Source organism: Aspergillus lentulus (genome assembly GCF_001445615.1).
Source record: "Aspergillus lentulus DNA, contig: Alt04, strain: IFM 54703, whole genome shotgun sequence".
Taxonomy (NCBI): domain Eukaryota; kingdom Fungi; phylum Ascomycota; class Eurotiomycetes; order Eurotiales; family Aspergillaceae; genus Aspergillus; species Aspergillus lentulus.
This window is the reverse complement of record NW_028322122.1, coordinates 4,095,684-4,108,540: the sequence shown is the minus strand read 5'-3', so window position 1 is coordinate 4,108,540 and position 12,857 is coordinate 4,095,684. Positions and strand designations below refer to the sequence as shown.

General features: G+C 49.7%; 5 protein-coding genes across 5 annotated transcripts; 3 read left to right on the top strand and 2 right to left on the bottom strand.

The window, feature by feature from the left end:
* Positions 1-87: 87 nt before the first annotated feature.
* Positions 88-2,068, top strand: ALT_2615 (uncharacterized protein; the record flags this gene model as incomplete). Its single annotated transcript, XM_033561195.2, has 4 exons — positions 88-233; positions 304-386; positions 446-842; positions 925-2,068. The coding sequence occupies 4 exons, from the start codon at positions 88-90 to the stop codon at positions 2,066-2,068; spliced, it is 1,770 nt and encodes a 589-aa protein (XP_033417086.2).
* A 114-nt stretch (positions 2,069-2,182) lies between these two features.
* On the bottom strand, positions 2,183-6,756 carry ALT_2614 (cytochrome P450 52A11; the record flags this gene model as incomplete). The annotated part of the gene is made up of 7 exons (XM_089599383.1): positions 2,183-2,230; positions 2,287-3,921; positions 3,987-4,435; positions 4,509-4,584; positions 4,658-4,796; positions 5,141-6,117; positions 6,187-6,756. The coding sequence occupies 7 exons, from the start codon at positions 6,754-6,756 to the stop codon at positions 2,183-2,185; spliced, it is 3,894 nt and encodes a 1,297-aa protein (XP_089456529.1).
* Positions 6,757-8,128: 1,372 nt separating this feature from the next.
* On the top strand, positions 8,129-9,677 carry ALT_2613 (uncharacterized protein; the record flags this gene model as incomplete). Its single annotated transcript, XM_089599382.1, has 4 exons — positions 8,129-8,323; positions 8,385-8,468; positions 8,798-9,230; positions 9,286-9,677. 4 exons carry the CDS (start codon positions 8,129-8,131, stop codon positions 9,675-9,677), a joined length of 1,104 nt encoding a protein of 367 aa, XP_089456528.1.
* Positions 9,678-10,400: 723 nt separating this feature from the next.
* On the top strand, positions 10,401-11,118 carry ALT_2612 (succinate:quinone oxidoreductase subunit C; the record flags this gene model as incomplete). The annotated part of the gene is made up of 3 exons (XM_033561199.2): positions 10,401-10,443; positions 10,498-10,591; positions 10,653-11,118. 3 exons carry the CDS (start codon positions 10,401-10,403, stop codon positions 11,116-11,118), a joined length of 603 nt encoding a protein of 200 aa, XP_033417090.2.
* Positions 11,119-11,344: 226 nt separating this feature from the next.
* On the bottom strand, positions 11,345-12,754 carry ALT_2611 (uncharacterized protein; the record flags this gene model as incomplete). The annotated part of the gene is made up of 4 exons (XM_089599381.1): positions 11,345-11,587; positions 11,634-11,841; positions 11,908-12,057; positions 12,576-12,754. 4 exons carry the CDS (start codon positions 12,752-12,754, stop codon positions 11,345-11,347), a joined length of 780 nt encoding a protein of 259 aa, XP_089456527.1.
* Positions 12,755-12,857: the final 103 nt, after the last annotated feature.

The following is a 12,857-nucleotide window of genomic DNA, read 5'->3' as shown; positions in this document are numbered from 1 at the left end:
AAATGCGAAAACAACAAGTCTACGTTTAAAATATTCTGTTGTTTGCGACCAACAGATTATTTCCGACAAACGAGCAAACGCAGCACCATGGAAGAGATCCGAACAATCGAGATCCTGCCCAAGGGCACGATTCTCATATCGGGAGGCGGGCCTGTAGGCCTCGTTCTGGCTTTGGTGTTGGCTCACCATGGCCAGGGTAGTGTTCTGATCGAGCAGAACATTGAAGCCACAAGGTACGGTACACCTTTCAAGCTTTGAAAGGCCCTGGCATTTCTCTTGCAGAGTGCTAACCACATTCAACAGGTACCCCAAGATGCATTTGGTCATTGCTAGAACGATGGAGATTTTCCGTCAACTTGGCATTGCAGATGAGCTACGATCCAAAGGTTCTAAACCCGATTTGCAATACATTGAAGATTTCATTCGCTAATGCACGTTTGTGTAGGTGTGGCAGAAGATGAGCCTTTCACAGTCCGTTTCTCAAGTGGCTTTGGTTCAGCTGGGTCTTTGTCCTCCTGGGATCTGCCCAGCGTTGAGGCGTTCAGGCAAAACATCTCGTTGAATAACGACGGTACGATGCCTTGTGAGCCTTGGGCACGTATTCCAAGCAATATCATGGAGCCATGGCTTCGAGAGAAATGTGATGCGAACCCACTGATCGATACTCGCTATGGGTGGGCCGTGGAAGGCCTAGTGGAGTACGAGGATACAGTCGAGGTTCATGTCCATGACCGAGCATCGAATATTCGCAAGACAATTCGCGTCCCATACGTTGTCGGATGCGATGGCGCATGGAGTGCGGTGCGGAAAGCTTTGGGCGCGGAGCTAGAAGGCGGGCCTATGTGAGTGCTGCTATGTATTCCGGTGGCCCATGTGCTCAAAGAGACAATAAGACTCCTTGAAAGCTAACTCCAACAACGATAGGCATCGAGCCGTGGCCTTGACCCATTTCAAGTCAAAGGATCTCGAGCGACTCCATCGCCAGGGCCGGTTTTGGCATACCTTTTTTCCCACGGACCCTACAACCAATAACGGCTCTGTCGGCGGCGCCATCATCGCGCAAGACGGAAAGGAGACCTGGACAGTCCACGATTATTTAGGCTCCGAATACAATGCAGACGATGTGACCGCCGAGAAGACAGTCGCCCGGGTCCTTGGCGGTATGGGCCCACCCTACCCGATTTCTATTGACGAAGTCACTGCAACCTCCATCTTCACGCCGACAGTAGCTCTCGCCAAAACGTGGAGCGGCAATCATCAGCGCGTCTTCCTTGCCGGAGATGCTTGTCATCAGACAATTCCTTCGGGCGGCTACGGAATGAATATGGGCCTTGCTGATGCTTGGGATCTTGGCTGGAAGCTCGCAGCCACTGTTCAAGGCTGGGGTGGCTCTCATTTGATGAAGACATACGAACAGGAACGTCGTCCTGTGGCAGCGCTGATGCAACACTGGAGCAAAATCCACATGATGAAACTCATGGGGCTTTCAACAGCTGTGAAATTGGATCCGGTCGTCATCGAATCCATGGATGAGCGCGGCATAGCCCTGCGTAAGGAAATCGATCAATACATCCAGCAAAACGATGACCATAACCAGAGCTTCGGCGTTGAAATGGGATACCGCTACGAGTCGAGTCTGGCAGTACTGAACGAGCAGGTGGATGTTGAAAAGGCAGCACCACAGTTTGACTCACGCAACTACATCCCAACTACCTTTCCTGGTTCGCGGGTACCGCACGTGGCTTTGTCGGACGGCAGCGCCATTTCCGATGGATTCGGGAAAGGCTTCACCATGGTCGCGTTTCTGCAGAAAGAAGCAGTAGCAGCCGGAGACCAATTTCAGATGCCCATCTCACTGGCCAGTTTTGAAGAAGCAGCACGCCAGCACAGTATTCCTTTAAAGACACTTTGTTTGATGAATGAGACTCATGCGTCCCGAATTTGGGATGCTTGTCTTGTCCTCGTGCGGCCTGATGGATTTTCAGCGTGGCGCTCAGATAGTCTGGACAAGGTGCACAATGCATCACAAGTGTTGCTTCAAGCAACAGGTCATACCTCGCCTTTGTAAGCAAACCCTTTCGAGACAGAGACGATCGAACATGGAACAGAATAGAAATTGAATTAACCTCAGTTAATCACGATCTTCATTTCGCAACGTAAATCGTCCTGTGAACTTGCTCTATCAAATAGTTGGAACCAAAAAGGCCGAAAAGTCCAGGTAGTTGGAGTCCTGACTTCAGTCAGTAGTGCTATGTAAGAGGCGCATATTTGGTAATTTGTACCCACCATTGCGCCAAAATCCAGGCCGTCAAGAAGTTCATTATCGATCACGTCTTGCGACACTTCTCGGGGAGTGTTGGCGGCCCTGTAGGACTGTAGTACATCGTAACACTCCTTCAGGCTGTCTTTTGCAGTGTTCAGCACAGCAGGCAAAATGGGTTGGCCACGTTCCATGGCGTATATCTGGGAAAGAATGCCAGCAAGAAAGATGTAGCGTTTCAACGTAGGATGGCCCAACTTTACGATCTGCAGTAGTTGTTCATTGATGTGTTCCAAAAGTCGAATGATGGGCGCTCGCTGGCCGCGCGCCAGTTCAGCGAGAGGATCAAGGACCAATGTGTGGTTGAGACCAATCGAAGCAGATGACGGACCGGAACCCGTTTCCTCCAGCTGAGACACAACCTCCAAGCCCAAGACTGAAATTACGTCCAGGCTCAAAGGTCCGCGAAATGACCCTGTGCTCATCACCATCAACTTGGACAGATCGTCGAGAGAGTCTGCAGGTAGCCGAAGTCGCTCGGCATAAGTGGCGATAATCATTGCAGACTCCTGACAAACCCTCCGGGAAAAGTAGAAGCGGGGATCCTTTTGTGCTTGTAGCATGAAAGGCCGATGCAGAACCAGAATATACCGACGGATCTGCATATCAAGGAAAGCGTGATGCATGCCTAGGAATTGCGACCAATGCGACCGACAATAGCTTGCAAGAGTACGGCAAACTGTCTGAAGTTTCGTAGCTAGCTCAATGGCCATTTCGTATGAGTGCTCTAATCGCTCGTTTTGGACCGCCCTGACAACTTCAAGTCGTAACGGCAGGGATTGACGCATGAGAATTTGTATCGACGATTCCGTATAGCTTGTCAACGGTTGTGGAGATGGAGACTCTTTGCTGGCTGAATCTAAATCAGCATCGCTGACATTAAGAGGCATATGATCGTCAAAGTCGTTTGAAGAAAGAAGCAAAGGGATGGAACTGTCCATGGAACCATGGATTACGAGCTCTAGGACTGTTGTCCAAAGCCTCCTTCGTATCTCGGCTTGAAAAGGAGACAGAGAAAACAGTTGTGGATCTCGGTGCAGGCCCATAGCCATAGCCACCCGAAGTAGACCACTTTCCGACAGCCACGGTGAACGGCCGACTAATGTTATCTGCCGCGAAACCAATAGAAGACAGAGAATTTGAATTCCATCAAGATTGTTGGTAGCTTTCTCTGACGGTCCAACCATCCAGTATTGAGCAGCTTGTATCCAAGTACGCCGCGCGCGCTGTAGAAATTTGTCGTCGTCGTTGCTGAAGACGCTTCCAATGGCCAACACCAAACCCAACTTGATTGCAAAGTTTGTAACTACAGGCTGCGGCTGGCTGAAGTATTGTTCGTATTCTGCCCAGAATGTGGGAATGTGAAAACAACGATAGATCAACTCGAAAGTCCGCATGTAGTGATTCACTAGTCGGTCACAGATGGAACGAGCCGGCATTGTACTCAGAAGTTGAGGAACGGGGTCATCCATCTGCGGTGCCTGCTCATTTTTCATCGTGAGTCGCAAGTTGCGTATCTCATTCACCGAATCGGCCAGCTCGGCCTTAGTATCCACGAAGGTCAATTCAACGTCCCTGTCTCCAAAATGGCTGACTCTGAACTATTGACACGTAAGCCACTGTTCAATCAGTCAAGGTGTTCATTAGAAAGGAGCTTCAACGATACCTTCTCAGCAGTGTGCAGCCAGTGGCTTGAAGGAAACAGTTTTACCTTCTTCTGGTTGTGACGAAGTCGAGGGATGACAGATGGAATTGTTAGAGTCTTATCGCCCGTGACAGCTGAAGGGGCAGGACGAGCTTGGGAGAGCTCAGCAAGCCGCTGCTCGACGTGTTGGAGGCGATCAGACAATGCCAGCAGCGTGAGATGATTGTTGCTGCTGCTGCTGAGACTGTGCTGCGGGGGATCGACTTCTGGTACAACCGAGTGCTCAAGCTGCTGTACACGTCGCTCTACTCTCCGAATTTGCTCCGATTCATTCGTTGTTCGTTGCCTCTTTGCAGGGTGATCGATGTTGTTCTTTGGGGCAATGCTGAGCGAGCGAGGAACTTGTTGTTGGACAGTATTGCCCTCGCTTCCACGGTCTTCCAGGGCGAGACTACGTTGCTGCTGATCTCCTCGATATATGCACGTCACCGGGTTTCTGGAGACTTGACAGGCTGAACATGGCGATTTGAGATCGCAACGTACTTTTCGGCGGCGGCACGGGTCGCAGGATTGCGCAGGTCGGCGGCTCCGACGAGCGGGTGAAGATGCTGACCGGGTACTGCCAAGGCTCTGGTCCTCAGCCATCTTGACGACAGTCTAAATTGCAGGTATTGAATGCGCGGTCAACGGACATCAATGATGTTGGAAAGGTCGGAGGGAAAGCGCGGGGTCGGCAAGCGGCTGAAGTGAGGTGTCTGTTCCATCTTGCTCTCGGACTCGGACTCGGGCCCGGGTCCGGACTCGGGGCTCGGGGCTCGGACATAAAGCCCACTCTAAACCAGTTCAACCTCCTCAATACATCAATACAGGTATTTTCATACAGCCCTTATTGGTGTCAACAGCTAGGCTACGAATCCCTTGCCGAGATTTGATGACACAATATCGTCGCTTTCGATCGTCTAACATAGCCGTCGCTCCTAGGCGTCAATGCATCGTCTCCATTCGATTTCCAAGTTGTGCTGGTCCGTTGCAGGAATCTAGAAACGAGTGAAACGCGGATATATGAACAATAAAGAGTTGCAAGGCATGGATCAGTTTTTGGCGTCTAACAGTCAAGCTAATGTTCTAAAGTTTCAGCTAACATACTTCTCATGCCGACTGTGGTTCATCGATACTAGTTTCCTTCGCGTGCTTTGTGGAGGGCAACCAAAACACCAGTCTTGTTACTTGGTCCAATCCGCATAATAGCATGATATGGATTCGCATCTCTTGACTCGATTCGCTCGTAGCGCATGACCAAACGAGCCAACATGTATGCAGCCTCCGTCATGACCATCATCTGTGCTGGGCACCTTCTAGGACCACCGCTGAAAGGCACGAACTCCCAGAAGGGCTTCAGCTCAAGGAAGCGCTCAGGCCGAAAATCGTCTGCGTCTTCACCCCAGTATTCCCGATTGCGCTGCTGTACTGTCTTGGTGACTTGGACCATGTCACCTTTGCGGACGAAGATGGGTTGCTGGCCGTCTTTGCCTCCGCCACGTGGGAGGGTCGTGTCGTTCATGCAGATACGGACTTGGGTGACGTTGTTTGGGTTTAGTCGCAGAGTCTCATCAAGACAAGCATTGAGAAACTTCAAGCCTCTGAGAGTGGAGAAGCTGAGTTGACCAACCGCTTCGTCCTCACCCCCTTGAACTGATGCCAGTACCTCCTCACGACATCTTGCCCACGCATCCGGGTGACGAGCCAAGTGCCAGAGGGCATTACTGATGAAGATCGAAGTTGTGTCGTTGTTCGGGACCAGCAGCAGGGCCAATTGAGACCGCAGGTCTTCGTAGTCGGAGTCGTGTGATGCCATGTACCATAGAAGGTCTTCCCGCTCAGGGCCTACTTTCTCTCCAGCAGCGATGCGTGCCTTGCGGGCTTCGATTTCTTTGTAAGTCGCTGTGATATGTGTGTCGACAAAGGCATGAACCTCGTATACTGCCTTGAGCCACCAGTCCCAGTTGAACCACTTGATCATGCGAACGACCTGCATACGCTGGCGACTGCCACGAAGAACATCCAGCATGGCCCAAGTGATTTTGGCCTTGTCTGGATGATTGAGGGCCCCCATAGGCTCGCCAAAGATGAAATCAGTGGTCAAATCCAGGAACTATGTTCGTATGAGCATTGTAATGAAACGTTCAAATTGCCTTTTTTTTTTTTGGCAAGCGCGACTTACCCATCGCTGGAGCAGGGGCTGGATGTTGAATGTCTCTCCATCCGGCGGCAGTAGAGACAATAACGAGTCCACATACGGCCTGATCCGATCAGTGTTCGTATAAACATTGCGATTGAAGAACGGCTTGATGAGGAAACGGCTGAACACCCAGTCGTCCCCGTCAACGGTGTTGACACCTTTGTCTGCGAACGGGTGGAAAGCTTTCGTACTGCGTCGGAGAGGACTGATGCCAAAATCCTTCCAGTTGATCGCTGTCATCGCCTTAAGGTTTTCCGTCTCGGTGGTGTAAATTTGGCGTTTTCCGAGGAAACGGATCTTGAATGTGCTCGGTTGGCCTTCATGCATAGCTGCCAGCCATGGGATAAAAGTGTCTCCGCGGAGGGCCTTCATTTGGCTCAAGGCGAGATCGAGGCCGAAAATGCGATCCCACTGAGGATAGGATGGGATAACGCCGCAGCCATGGGCTTTGCGTCCTTGGTATTCTTTGAATCGCCCCCACAGTATATTGAGGAATAGGGCCAGTAACCCAGAGGCGACGGCCAGAGACCAAAGGTTGTCGACGATTATCATCGTGTGGGCAGGTTTGTTAATGTTAAAAACTGTCGCCAGCAACTTTTGAGGAATGAATTTCACATCTTTGATGCGATGAAACCGAGGCGCATTTAAAGCATAGAGGCGCAAAAGACCTCGTTAGAAGACTCGGAGGTCTCTTTCGATGGAGTGTGCAGCTCCGTGAGGTACTCATGGTCAGAAATTATCCCCGATACTCCATTCTCGAATCTCGGACTTAAATTCGGGACCTTAACGCAACCATAGCTGAATGTAATATCTATCGGGTTGCTCGGATAAATAACTGTGTCTATGTAGTATTTATGATATACTAACAATAAGTAAGTTACTTATTATTAGTATATTATATCTATCCATGGATATTAATTCTGATTATAGTATTACCTATATAGGCATTGTAGATATCTATATATTCTACTTGGTACGATTAGCGTCTTATATATTTGCTGTCTTATTCTTACTAATAACTAGAGAGAACCAGCTAGATCAAATTATAAGGTGTCTTCAAGTATTTAAAATATATAGATATGAACTATGAATTGTTTTGACAAGCACGTATTGAAGAGGTAATGATCTTAATGGTCATGAAATCAATTTCCGGAATCTCTAAATCTATATCTATCGCCTGTTCTCCCCCTCCCATGTGTTTTCCAACCAGCGGCTTCGAAACTATCCGCCCGTCGGAGGTGCTTGACGAGGAACGGTTTGAGCAGTTCAAATAAGGACAATATTACCCTGCTAATATTGGCAACGTGCTCAGTAATAAATACCAGATTATTAGTAAACTTGGTTTTGGGCCAACTTCTACAGTATGGCTTGCTCGTGACATTGAGTAAGTCAATCAGATCCGCTTCTTTTATCTGAACAATGATTCACTGGTGAAAACAGAGGTCATCGTTATGTGACACTCAAAATATACACGCGCGATGAAGGTAATCAGGAAGAGTTTCAGAACTATAAGCAACTAAATCAGGGAATCTACAGCACCCTGGCCGTGCTCATATCAGGCAGGCACTAGATATCTTCAAAATTCCCCATCCTGGGGGTGACCATCTGTGTCTTGTCCAGAAACCAATGTGGGAAAGCTTCAGGGATTTGCTATATCATATTCCAAATGACTGATTTAGTGAAGACCTACTCAAAGCTGGTCTTATGCAAATATTTCTTATACTTGACTATCTGCACACTGAATGCAAGCTTGTCCACACTGGTAAGATGTATCAGTATGACTTTGTTGTAAACCGTTCCTGATCCGCAAACTATAGACATCAAAAGTGATAATATTGTCCAAGAAATACAGGATAATTCAATCCTAGACAGTTTTACCCAAGCTAAGTTGAAGAACCCTTCACCTCGCAAAATTGTCAATGGTATGCCTGTATATGCTTCAAGACGTTTCGACTTGCCGAAGGTGTTTGGCCGAGCAGTGTTGAGTGATTTTGGCTCTGCCGTACGAGGAGATCAAAGGAGGAATCACGATGCGCAGCCAAATGCTTATAGGTCGCCAGAAGTGATGCTGAAAATCGATTGGAGTTATCAGGTCGATATATGGAATGTTGGTGTTATGGTATGTTCTGCCTAATCAATCTCGATATCATTTACTAACCAGTCGGGAATAACAGGTGTAGGATTTGTTTGAGGGGAAGCATCTTTCCTATGGAAATGACCCTGATGGCAAAGGGTATTCAACCCGGGCGCATCTTGCAGAAGTTGTGAGTATTCTAGGGCCAGCTCCTTTAGATTTGCTGCAGCGTGGGAACGGAGCCATGAATTTTTTAAAAACGATGGTGAGGACCTCCCTCGCATAGCGGCCCAGGTCACACCACGTCTTCGAGGCAGTGTCATCATTCGGGTTACTCTACAGCTCACCCAGAAGTGATACTGCGTACGATCGTCTGCACCAGCGTTGCACACAAGGCCAACGTCCAAATTTCCTCTTCGGATCTGGCCTTATCGGCGGGCCTCTATTTGATCGCTATGGAGCCAAATTGAGCCATCTACGAAATATATAATCCGGTTGGCTCTTGCTAACCAACGACAGGTCATCTGGGCCCCTGCCGTGCTGGTCATCTTCAGCGTCATGATGACCAGCCTCTGTACGAAATACTACCAATTCTTCCTCGCTCAAGGGATCCTCGGCGGCCTTAGCATGGGCATGTCGCTCGCTCCTGCGCTCTCCTCCACAGCGCAGTATTTTCAGAAAAAGCGCGCCGCAGCAATGGGCATCACCATCGCCGGGTCATCTCTCGGCGGCGTAATCTTCCCCATCGCCCTAGACCACATGCTCTACTCCTCTTTAGGCTTTGCATGGGCCGTCCGCATCGTCGGCTTCGTCATTCTCGGCGTCATGTCCTTCGCAGTGTTGGGGATCCGCGCGCGCCTCCCACCCAAGAGACAAAGATTTCTCAAGGACGAGGCCTTCGAGAAACCAAAGTACATCGCGACTCTGACCGCGGTCTTCTTCCTCAACGTCGGTATCTTCACTCCCTTCTTCTACCTCCCGCTATACGGTGAATTCCATGGCATGAGCACCCAGCCTAGCCTTCTACCTCATCGCAATCCAAACGCATCCTCCTTCTTCGGGTCGCTTAGTCCCTGGCGTCATCGCAGACAAAATCGGGCCGTACAACATGCTCTCGACCGTAAGCATCATCACCGCCATCATGACCTTCTGCTGGATCCGCATGACCACCAACGCGAGCATCATCGTCTTTTCCGTGCTCTACGGCTTCTTCTCCGGCGGCATCATCGGCATCACCCCCGCCGCAATTGCCAACTGCGCCGGGCATCCTCAGGAAATCGGCACCTACATTGGAACGGGGATGGCTGTTATGTCGGTTGCCACGCTTATTGGCCCACCGATTAACGGGCGCTGCTTAATGACTACGGTGGCTTGGCTTCCTCCAGGTCCAGAACTCTAGTGCGGCTGTGATGATGTTTGGGGGTGTTCTGGCCTTTGTGGCGAAGATGGTGGGTGGAAAGAAGGCTTTGGCTAAGGAATAAGGATAAGCTGATTATTTAACGATCGGTTCTTGTCTAATCAAATTAAAGGCAAAGTGGCTGGGGTTAAACTTGGGTATCGCATTTAGGAATACATAAACTACCTAGTACCTATCTTACGTATCTGTAATTAGATTGGTTGACCCAATTGGCAAATCCATGTCCCATCCACCCTACCTGCACTTTGGATTGGATCAGGCTTACCTAGACCCAACCCATGTGGATATGGGTTAACCCATTAGGTTCTAGGTACATGTGATCTGAGGCAGTAAGGCCTCAGAACTAATAGGCTTATCCAACTATAAGGGGTATATCTTTATATCTATGGTTAGAAAATAATCATACCTATTTATATATAAGTATTATCCACAATCTAATCCACAAAGGTTGGATCAAATATAGTGCGGATCAGTCCATATCCAGTCCACAACCAGCCTATTTGTAATATAAAGTCTTGGCTAGACTGTGACAGGACCAGATCATTCAAGTTAGCAGGGGTCAAACAACGGCGCAACACTAGGCTGTCTATCCCTGCAATGCTCTCTCTCTTTTCTTTTTTCCCTTTCCTTTCTTTCCTTTTCCAACTCTTTCTCTCTGTCTGTCTGTCTCTCGGTTCCTTGTAAAGATTCCACATTGCATTCACCATGGCGGGTTCCATCCAAAAAAGTATGATGTTGATGCAGAAGAGTGAGCCTTCCGTTGTATCGTCCGCTCCCTTCTTCGTTATGTAACAGTCCCCAGCTTCGCCTATGCTCGCTGTACGCCGCGCCGCAGTAGCATTCCCGTCTAATACATTTACGCCAATCATCGGTCTGGCGCGACAACAACACATGCGGTATGACATGCGGTAGATTTTCAGCGGAGATATGTATTAATCAACCTAACTCTCCCTCCAGGATGCAGACCACGAAGCCCGTCACGACACCACTGAGAGTGATCAAGCCGGAATCCGCCCAAGAAGAACTCGCCCGCCAACGTCTCCGGCGGCCCGTGGCGCCCCATCTGTCCATCTATAAATGGCAGGTCCACTCGGTCAGCTCCGCCCTGGAGCGAAACACGGGCCTTCTCCTCGCCGGCAGTCTGTATCTCTTCGGCACCTCCTACCTGGTGGCTCCCTGGCTCGGTTTGGATCTGTCCTCGGCCGCCCTCGTCGCGGCCTTTGGCTCTTTGCCGGTGGTCGCCAAGGTCCTTCTCAAGTTGGCCGTCGCCTGGCCCTTCACCTTCCATCTCTTTAATGGCATCCGATATGTTGTCTCCTCCACTGGATACACGCTGAATAGTAGGTCTCAGTTCATCAAGATCGCATGGGCGGTCGTCGGCTCATCGGCGTTGGCTGCCGTCGGCTTGGTGGCCTATGTATAAGGGAGGGGCATTCATGGGAATATTCACTCCCTACGTTCGTTTTCAAAGAAGATAGTAGTCATTCAGTACATGTATTCAGAGAGAGATGCCCATGTAGATCAGATCGGGTATTCATCTAATTGTATTCTGGTTACTGAGTATACATATAAGATGCAAATCAAAAATGAACTGATTCGACAGACCAGATAGACGAAACGCAAATCAATTGATACAAAAGTACAAACTCTCAAAGGGACTCCGTCTCCCCCATAAAAGGAAACCGAATCGTCTCCCCCTTCATCGTCATCGCCTCCAAGTACCCCGTAATCAGTGGATCGATACCAGCCTGCAATGCGCGCTCAATCCACTCAGCCATAGAAACCTCCTCAAACGGGCACTCGAACAATGTCTCCATTCGGCCCTGAAGTCCTTCATGGACACTTTGTGCCCGCTGGAGTGGTGCACGAATCGTGCGGCAGGCTTGCTCGCCCTTGCTTCAGCAGTAGACAGAGCGTCCGCAGCGATCGCCCGGCTACCCGGTGTACGTCGTCGAAATCAAGATATCCTTCAAAGTTTTCGAAACGCGGAACACAGCGCGTGAGCTTGGAGTACTTCAGAAGAGCGTTCAGGGCGTCCTCGTTGGGCGCCTCGTCTCCGATGACCGCGCACACACGATGGATTGTAACGGGGAGTCCCAGTTCCAATGCGGCGGCCGATTGAATGAGCCGTTCACAGGCCCATTTGCTGGCGGTCTGCTGTCGTCAACGTGATCTCCAAGAGGGACGACATGAGCCACGAGAAACGGCGAACCGGAACCCAAGCCAGACGGCTTCGGACACCAGATCATGTCCAGTGACTGCGAAGGTTTCTGCGTTCTCGAGATCCCAAACTCGACGGCGCAAACGCTCGTATTCCTTTATGACGGTCTGCTCGTTTCCGGAAAGAATAGATTTGATGGAACTGCACGGCGACAACGGTGTTCAAGTTGACCTTGATGGCTGTCCTTGAACGGTACAGTCTCCATTCAGGGCAGGATGGGCCAGAAATCGAACTGAGATATATGAATCAGAAGGAATGAAATGTGTTCGAGCCGTGGCCGCCATAGACGCTAAAGTTCTTAGTTCGAGTATTTGCATATTTCTATGGGTAGCCCGTCCGTCACCAATGGGATCTTACGAGCGTAAAGCACTTTTAGGGGTGAGAATGTAATTTTCTCTTAGTATACACAATGAATTTCATCCAAACCGTATAACATATGCAACGCCGTTGAAGAAAACGTCCGCAAACATCAGACACCTTATCTCTGCAAATGCAAGTTCACAACCTCCTGCCCAGTAATCGGATTGGTTGGCGGTTACTGCGAAGTCTGCCCATTATTCTTGCTTTGGGCACCGGCACTTTGTTGAAACAAACAGCAGTCAGAGCCAAGTTCGGTTCATCAAAACGGTCATCAGGGAGGAAAGCAACCAGTGACTCACTGGTAGATCTTTTTGCAGACAAAGTACGTAGCCGTTCCGACAAGAGCGACTTTGAGCAGACCTCCTATGCCGCCAGTGCGAGGGTTGAGACCACCGCGCATGTAGTTCTGGCGAAAGAACCGACGGCCTCGACCGGCGAAAGAGGGGGCTGGGTCGTAGTAGGTGTAAGGGGAATGCATTTGGGATCTTCTTGAGATGTTGTGGGAAAGAATATTTCTGCAGTAGGGAAGTGCAGTAGTAGCGAGAAGAAGAGAGGCGAGAGGACTGCATGAAGTGAGCAAT